This window comes from Volvox carteri (assembly GCF_000143455.1).
Source record: "Volvox carteri f. nagariensis unplaced genomic scaffold VOLCAscaffold_50, whole genome shotgun sequence".
Lineage (NCBI taxonomy): Eukaryota > Viridiplantae > Chlorophyta > Chlorophyceae > Chlamydomonadales > Volvocaceae > Volvox > Volvox carteri.
The window spans coordinates 430,635-439,676 of NW_003307593.1; the positions used below are offsets into that span (position 1 = coordinate 430,635).

At 54.5% G+C, this 9,042-nt stretch overlaps 2 protein-coding genes across 2 annotated transcripts; one reads left to right on the plus strand and one right to left on the minus strand.

Annotated features, from left to right (window-relative positions):
* Positions 1-132: 132 nt before the first annotated feature.
* On the plus strand, positions 133-3,032 carry VOLCADRAFT_106743 (uncharacterized protein; the record flags this gene model as incomplete). Its single annotated transcript, XM_002955236.1, has 5 exons — positions 133-419; positions 509-601; positions 1,078-1,128; positions 2,221-2,373; positions 2,760-3,032. Exons 1-5 carry the CDS (start codon positions 297-299, stop codon positions 3,030-3,032), a joined length of 693 nt encoding a protein of 230 aa, XP_002955282.1. The 5' UTR covers positions 133-296.
* A 943-nt stretch (positions 3,033-3,975) lies between these two features.
* On the minus strand, positions 3,976-5,498 carry VOLCADRAFT_83165 (uncharacterized protein). The gene is made up of 3 exons (XM_002955293.1): positions 5,199-5,498; positions 4,901-5,002; positions 3,976-4,759 (listed from the first exon to the last, which is right to left on the minus strand). Exons 1-3 carry the CDS (start codon positions 5,442-5,444, stop codon positions 4,547-4,549), a joined length of 561 nt encoding a protein of 186 aa, XP_002955339.1. The 5' UTR covers positions 5,445-5,498; the 3' UTR covers positions 3,976-4,546.
* Between the last annotated feature and the right edge of the window lie 3,544 nt (positions 5,499-9,042).

Below are 9,042 nucleotides of genomic sequence, written 5' to 3' on the forward strand. Positions count from 1 at the left end.
CAAGGTGGGACTCCCGAGAGCGAAAGAGCTTGCTTTTAGGACGGTTGCCGTATTTGGGACGAGAAAAAACAGTTTAGCATTATTGGCGTCGCTGTGTTTGCTATTTCTCGAGCAGGTGCACGATAAAGGGATCTTTTATTGTACGCACTCCCCATCCAATTTACTCCAAATTCCTCTTTTTGCCTTAACAAAGCTGCGAACCCTATTACCCTACCGCCTTAAAATTTATCACGAAACAGTTGAAGCATCGCCACAGTGTTCACATCTTCGCTCAATATCTTAGCAGAGTTTGCGGAATGGTTGCCGGCGGCCTCCAACCGCCCCCAATTGAAGAGGAGGAGGAGGCCCTCCGGGCGCAAGGACAGGGTGTAATTTTCATCCTTGATGATGCTCAGCTAGAAGTGGCGCAAGTTGGCAAGGTGGGGCCATTGCCCTATACGACCGGGTGAAGTCGTTGGCACGCGGCGGCGGGCGCCTCACATCGATACATGTAATTGGCGCTTCGCAGACGTTCCAGCTTCTCAACTGCGACGACCATGCCACTTACCTTCGAAAACACAAAAAGGACCCGGCATTGTACCGTCCAGATATCTGCCACCAGGTGAGGAGTCTCCTTTTGCGTTGATACACCCACGCCTCCTTTCTCAACGCCATATCCCATCTCTATTCCACCCTCAAGGAACTGAACTGCACGCAGTAAACATGCCATATTGCCAGCACGACGGCTTGTGATATCCAGGCCCCCTCAAACCCTAAGTCCCCACAGTGCTTCGCGAAGAAGACACCTACAGCCGAACAATTGCAAGTCCACTCCACGTCCTCAGGCACATAGATCCGTACAAGTTATCTTGTTATGCAGGCAGCTAAGTTATATTGTTATGCGCACCAGTGTCATGTCTCCGGATCCCGCCGTTCTCATGAACTCGGCGTCGCTCTGTCAGGTGCTGACCCACGGGTCACCGCCATACACTGTGTCGCGCCATCCATACACAACGGCTCTCATATCACATACAAACTCCCCCGCACTCCTCGTTACCTCAACGGATGAACGCGCTCTTGCCGCTTGCTTCCTAACAGGCGCTCCTGAACATCTTGGACAGCCCGCTCAATAAAGCAGCCAAAATTAAGGTAAGATTAGATCCCGGCAGCAGCAGCCGAAAGCTGCAGGCTTCGGTGTCTTTCTTGGTGGTGCTGGGCCTCCGCAGGCACTGCCGGTGCGGAGATTTCCTGTGGTTCTTAAACGCGACCGATATCCCAGAGGGTCGGCCCCTTCGCTCATGGACCTCTCATGGCTGAAGGGAGCCAGCCTAGCGCCTCTGGGAGCTGTCCAGTTCGGGGCGTACCTTATCCGAACCGACGTTTTAGACTGTGCATTTAACGGACGACAGAGACTATTAAATGGAACCGATGGCATGTTGCTGTGGATGACAATGCCCTCCGACCTGCAGAAGGGCTCTCGAGGCGGGGCGGGGCGGGACGGGGTCTCATGGTCTCATCATGCAACTCTGTTGGTGCGGTCAGTGACGCCCGGTACAGCTCATCTCAGTGTGGCGGGGCGACACACGGGGTGTGGCCACACGCCGTGTGTCGCCCCCTTCCTGACATGCACCGACAGCGGCCGATAGCCAGGAGCATTCAGTAACATAAACCGCTAATTGGACCCAACCCTGGGGCTGGATTGTGTCCCCTCGCGGCCTAGCCTGCCTGTCTGAGCCCTGTGGGGGGTTCACGGAACGAAGGTGGTGGCAGTGATATGGTCGCCTTCACGGGCCAGGTTGTACACGTGCCACATATCCTCAGCTGCGGGAAGGTGTGTGTGTTTCGGGGACCGTGTGGTGACAACCTGTCGGTGAAACGAGGACGGAGAGTGCCACACGCAACCGCAACGACGGGGAAACTGAACCCAGCAGCATTTCCATGCCCCTAACTTTCCGGTCTGGTCCGTTGATAATCCTTTACGAAGTACCCAGTCCCATCTGGGTCGACGGCGCTTTCACGGGCATAGGGCGCTCGCTTGGCATATCAGTCCTTGGGCCCAGCCCATGTCTAGCCCGACCCTTCACCTAGGCAGTGGGCAGAGGCTCACACACGGGCTGCCTCTATGGTACAAATGTTGCCTATCTCCGCCCTTTGCTTCTTAACCTTGAACCCAAACATGTCATCCTGGGCCGGCAAAGGTCCGGACTGTTGCCAACGCCGCCCACGTCCCTGCCGAAACAGGCTGTGTACGTCCGCACACACAAGAACGTGCTATTCTCGATTAACCCCAAGACGCGGATACCCCGCACCATCAAACGTTTTTCGGGCCTTATGGTCCAACTGTTGCAAAAGCTCAGCATCCGAGCGACCAACGGACCGGATAAGCTCATGAAGGTGAGCGAGCCTAATGATTTCTGGGGTTAGGGAGCGAGGCGGCGGTGGATGCGTGGCGGGTGAACTGACAGATAAGTTAGCAGGTGGACAGACATACAGACGGAGACAGACTGACAGACGGATTATTGGCCTGAGTGCAGTGCAGTGCCGTTGCCACGCGCATACAGATCTGTACCCGATTGATTGGTGCCCATATGCAATTACTTCCCCTATAGGCGCATGGCACGCACCCGTGCCCGCACGAAGACCAGGATTCGATCCAGGAATGGAACTGACAGACAGGCACGCGGTTCCTACTCCAAATGTTGAACCTAACTTTGTACGCATGCTGCGTCCTACTCTGCGTTGTACCTAGCTGACCCACCGTCGCGCTCATGCACCAACAGGTGATTAAGGGCCCGGTTACCAAGTACCTGCCTTTGGACTGTAAGCGCGTGGGCTTCTCCTTCGCCGCTGCCAAGCGCGTGGCTATCCACGATTATGTGGCAGCCATGGATGACAGCAAGCCGGTGGTTTTCGTGGTGGGGGCCTTTGCGCACGGCCGCATCGAGGCGCCTTGGGTGGATGAGGAACTCAACGTGTCAGAGTACCCGCTCAGCGCAGCGTACTGCATCAGCCGCATCACGAATGCGTTTGAGATGAAGTGGAAAATCGTATAGCGGCGGTACGCAGTGCGGGATTGATTGATTCAGCAGGGGTTCAGGAGCCCTTAACAAGCTGCACACATACATGCCGGCTGTGTGCTTTTGCCTTTCTTTCAATTGACGTGCCTCTGGGAAAGGCGCCGTGGCAGGCTGGATGCCTTCGCTTGCAATTTTGCGTCCCATCCGCAAGGCCCCGCACAAGCCTGCATTTCCTTGTCATCACACAATTTGCACATGCCCGCGCTGGCGATGATAGGACTGCCAGCCTGGCAACATGGAGCCGGGGTAAGTGCCGGGCTGGCACTGCGCGAGAATGGTGATTTCAGTGGTGGTAGTGGACTGGAAGTGTAACCAACAGGGCCAGGCCATAAGTGATACCATAGCCTTGACTAAAGTGGAGGGAGAAGCGAATGCGGCATGAGGACTCCAGGGGTGCAGAGAGGAGCAGCTGGGGGCCCCATGCCTCGTACGGGATAGTGGCTGGTGAACCATGTACATGTAGAGTGTGGTGCCTCCCGCCAGAGCACAGCGCCTACGTGCCTTCTGGAGCTTCTCGAAGTCCACTATTGCAACGTGGCGCTTTTGAGAGTTGCACACACAGGCTGTGGCGGTAAAGTTGATGCGATGAAGATTTGTTTGGTAAGGTATTGTACAGCGGCGGATAGAAGATGGAGTATGGGATTCCCGTGCTATGCTGTCACACTGGGAAGTGTGGCGGCTTATTCTTTTTTCGACAAGGAAAGAAACGAAGGAATTGATAGCATGTCCTTGGGTTAATATCTTGTTATTCTTGGAAACTACTGAAGGGGGTTATGTCTGCTATGCTGCCCTGCATATTGATTAGCGGACTGCTGGAAGTAGGTCAGCGGGTGGTTGCAACACTTACCTCGGAATTGAAGAGCCCTAAGAGCTGTTTTCAATACGGCGCTAACCAGCCCGGCAAATGGACGGCAAACCATTTTGTTCGCACACGTAAAATTCCATGATCTGACCCGGTAACAAGGTGTAAGCGTAAACCACAGCATGCGGACAGGCGAGCACACGTAAAATTAGCGGGTGGCGGTGCGGGTTTAAAGACACTGGATGCCGAGGAAAAAGCCACGTGCCGCTGCGCCCGAGAAATAGCACTTGGCCTAGCACTTGGGGTGGCTTAAGCTCCCAGTTGCGTAAAATAAAACAAACATAAAAAGCACTTTGCGAGCCAGTTCAGAAAAGTATAACGCACATTAAGCAGGTTTGCAATGTCCACATGTATCGCTTCACACATACACCCAGCATCGTTAAGACTGTAGAATAAGCTTCAGGCCGCTTGCCACTGCAAATCAATTTCATTCAATATGCTTGATAGCAAGTCCGCAAAACACAGGCCACGACTGTGGACATTGTATGCTCGCAAACGGTTGTAACCAAGCGGAAGTATACGGCCCAGTCCCGCCAACGCCACAAAATGCGTCCAGATCTGCACACGCCCCCACGAGACAAGGGCATATCAGAGCCGGATTTCAGCCTACACAACACGGTCAACCCAATCATTTCTTCGTCCTCGGAAGCTGCGCAGGAAGCGGCGCAGCGACCTTCTTGGCGGCAGCAGCCGGCGGAGTTCTAGGGGTCACAGGTCTTGGCGTAGGGGCGGCTGCCGGCTTTGGCGTAGCGGGCTTAGGAGCAGCAGGCTTAGCCTTGGGCGGAGCCACTTTGCCATTCACCTTCTCCTTGAAGCTGACTGACGCCCGGAAAGCGGGGGCCTGCGGAAAGCCAAATTTCCGAAGTCTATCCTTAGCCACACACAGAGCTCGCCGCGTCGCAGGTGCGACTCCAGACCCGCTGCCCGTTAGTTGCACATAGACGTGCTTTAAGGGAATACAAAGATAGCGGACGTGACTCACCGTTGCAGCAGGGATCGTAATCGTTTCTCCGGTACGCGGGTTGCGTCCATTCTTTTCCTTTCGGAGACGCGACTCGAAAGTGCCGAATCCAAGAACCGTCACCTGATAAAAAAAGATAAAGATAGCGGTCTCTTGCATGCTCGGATGATTTGACACGCGATGATCAGACGTAACAAGGGCTTGCCGAAGTAACATGCGAATCACTTCAGTCAATCATAACACAATACCTTGTGTAATACCCAATAATACCCATATGCGCATCTTGAAGCCCACGTTTGGAAAAGTCACCCAAGCTTACTCTCTTGCCAGAGGTGACTGCCTCTTGGACGGCGTTGAAAAGAGAATCAAAAGCCTTTGTAGCCTGCGCCTTCGTTATCTCCGCCTCCTTTGCGATCTGGTCGACAAGGACTGCCTTGCCCACTACGGCAGGAGCCTTCTCCTCAGCAGCCCGAACACAAACAGAAAGCCGCCGGGGAACGGACGCCCGGGCTACATGAAAGACATGCTGATGCGTGATCGACATGCGCCTGGCGGCGAGGGCCATTTCTTATCAGGGTTCAACTGCAACAAGAAGCAAGGGTACAGCAGCAAGCTTTAGAGCCCAGACTTTTATGTGAATTACAGATTCATGACTGATTTCGGCTGCTTATGACTTGTGCAATGTGCTCTTTTGAAATTGCTGTACTGCAATCCCCCAATCCGTGCAATCGCCGACAAACACCGCCTCGAGCGTCTGCAATGATGATATCTACAACAAACGTATATTAATACCAAACAACCACATTACATCTTGGATTTTTCAACACAACTTAGTCCTAGCTGACGCATAAGTGCATCCCACCTGTCATTTCCAGTTGTCTGTCCTAGCAGACCCTGATCCCTAGTTAGCTGCCCTTTCAGTGCCTTGCTTAATCTGTCCTACCAAGCTCACTGCCACACAACTCGGGCGATGTAACCTTGAGTGAGCTCCCTCTGTAGCTCACACTGGAGCTGTTAGACAGTGGGTTCATTAAAGCTATCTTCTTCCATCTCCGGTAGCCCAGCCCGTGTGGCCGGCCCCCGTCCATTCTCACGCTCCTGGTGCGCCAGATGCTATCAGTACCCTGCCTACCACCACCAGCACCCAGCCACCCACTACCACCAGTCCCCAGCTCAACACCAACACCCCGCCTGCACTGTCTCCCCTTGCCCTGCTGCACTGCTCCAGAACTCCCTGCCATGTCCCTGTGCTTCCCCTTCTTCCCAGCCCCCGCTCCCAGGTCGTCATTGTCTGCCAGTTGCTGCTTTGCCTTGCAGTGCAGCGTACATAAATTCATGCATTCTCGGGGAGGCACGGCTTCATCATGCCATGGACATCCCGACACACGATGCCCTTTTTTCAGCTCTTACAACGCAGCCTCCTCTGGGCTCGCCCTTTTAGATCCTGCAGTGGAGAATGCGGCACAAATACCACAGATGGGACGATGAGAAAGTGGCCTTACATAGTCTGATAACCTCCTCATTGGACCCCTTACTTAGACCCTCATCGCAGATTGCGGTGATATACCACACTTGCAGCGTCCAATCATCTGGGTGTGCCCGTCACCCACGAGGCCGAGGCGCCGACACAAGGGCTGCTGCCTCTTTGTCACTCTAGACCGGCTCCACTTCAGGCTGCATGGCCTGACATGACGTGACGCGGAAGCAGGATATCCACTAGCACTTATGGCCATTCGCTGGCCCTACCTGCGAGTCAGGAGCTGCCGGCCTATTTAGACAACCGCGTCAGTACCACAACGAAGTGCAGGGCGCACGGGAGCCGATGGCGGGAAAGATGTGTAGCGGCGAGGGTGAAGACGGCCTGCAAGGAGTGCGGGGACTGTGATATAAGAATAGCAGCGGGCAGCAACCCTGCTTGTATGGCTAAATCCTAACTCCTGCTGCAGAGCTGCTTCGGATTTGCTTCAGATTAGGAATCCATTTTTTTGTCCTCAGCTGTTATATCGTGATTACACTACCTACAACCGCAACCGTCCCCGCAGCGAGATGCCACCAGCAGCGAACCTAACAACCAAACTCTGTCCGGACAGCTCGCTGTCAATGACACCGCTTAAGTCTCCATCCACTCCAAACAGCTTCCCAGTGCTGCCGCGCTGCTGATTGGCTTGGCCCCTCCCATTTTCGTTCTCCCCGCTGATCGGCTCGACCAAACTCTTCACTGACTCCCCCTTGCTGCTCCGAAAAAAACTGTTCAGGTTACAGCACGGCGAATAGCCATAACGGTTTGTGATCGTCTTTTTTCTCAAACTTCGTTAAAGCAGCAACGGAGAGCACACGTCAGTACGACAAGATTGTACGGCAGAGTCACTATTTACAGTTGCGTCGTCCAAGGCCCAGATGAGAAACCATACAGCGCTTCCTGACCTCCAAGGCCTTCAAGTGCATGTGTGTTATGGTGTTGCCATACGTATACCATATGGCCGTACCCGCCACCTGTGGACGCGGTCCCCATACGGAGCCCGATCCTGTCGTTGTCCACTCTGTCCCCCGGTCCCCCACAGTACAGTGCCTTGGTCACCATCACCACCACCACCATTTCGCATTTGCACAGAATGAATCCGATGTTCACTCCAATGGCATTATAGTCCGAACTGAACCAGCCACATTTCGCACCTACTTGAGCTCCAGTTCAATCCAAGCTTTAGCCTTCCTACCCCCTGCCATAGATTTGAAGCATAGAGTGGCCGCGAAGCATCATTCAGATACTTCACTTCCTAGATAGATAGCCAAAAACAGCGGCACGCTCGCTGGCGCGCGCCGTGCCAAAATCTTCCGCAAGCACGCACATGCTCATCAGCAAGCTTACTGCGTCAGTCACACACAGACACAGAGAGACATACACACACACTCACACAATTACTCTCTCTCACACGAGAATTCTTTCATTGGACAATTTAAACACACTGCTCGCGCTTTGTGAGACATCCCAATCATACATACATACATACGTACATTATTCCCGCCACTGCAGCATACATTGACCCCCCAACCCCATCCAACCGCATCCAGGGATACGGATGAGGAAATTCTTCGCAGTCCGTCCTTCCGTCAGTGCAGCATCCCGTCGGGAAATGAACATATAGCAGTGCCCAGCAGCATGCGTAACCGCATTGTGGAGTACGGGTCTGTGTGTGTGTGTGTGTCTCCAGACACGTAGCCATACCTAGATCCATATCACACCCACATCCACAGCACTCAACCCACATCCGCACCCACACCCTTTTGCCATTTGCCTTGTCAATACACAAACAGCAATACCCCGCCATCGGTATACTTTGCATCCGTACCCACATCCGTACCCGCAGCCGTGTGCACTCCCACCAAAATCCTCCAAATCCCCTCGACTGGATCAATCGGCAATCATGCCCTAGCCCTGGAGAGAACTGACGGGCTCCCCGCGCGTGTGTGTGGCCGGAAATCAGGCATCCAGACATCCTCCTTACTGATCAGCCAATAGCCTAACCAGGCCACCCCGCACCCCCCCCACCTCCTCTACCCGTCCCCTCCGTCGTATATTACAGCCGCCCATCCCCCCAGTCCGTCATTCAGATGCATGAACCATACCCTCCTATCTCCCTCTGTCTCCTGGAAGCTGTCGAAGCTATTAGAGGCGCCAGCTCGGCATGACAGGCAACCCGTGGCATGATGCCTCGCCCGTGACGGTTGCACTGTGCATGGGGTGATGTCGGCATATATCGGCTGCATTGGCGCCGCTGCGTACGTCAATACACCTAGAAGTCCCCCCACTCCCCCCCCACTCCCACATCGTCCCTGCCGGCCGTGGATTCTTTCTTTTCTCCGGTAGTGGCCTTTTCCCCTCCCCCCCCCCCCGGGACGTGGGGAAAGGGGGTTCCAGAGGAGGGTTCTTCTCCTCGGTGGGCATAGGTGAGGGCAATCCCCACCCCCACTCCCAACTTCCGCCGTCCGAGCCTAATCGCCCCACACCCCTCCCTACCGCCCTACACCCTCTGTCTCCCGGCCTGCCTGCCCCGCGTCTCTTCCATCCTGTATCCCACCCCAACCCAGCGAGTCACCAGAACAGCAGCAGCAGCGACAAAAACGTGAAACAACACAATACCAATACCAATATCAATACCAGTAAG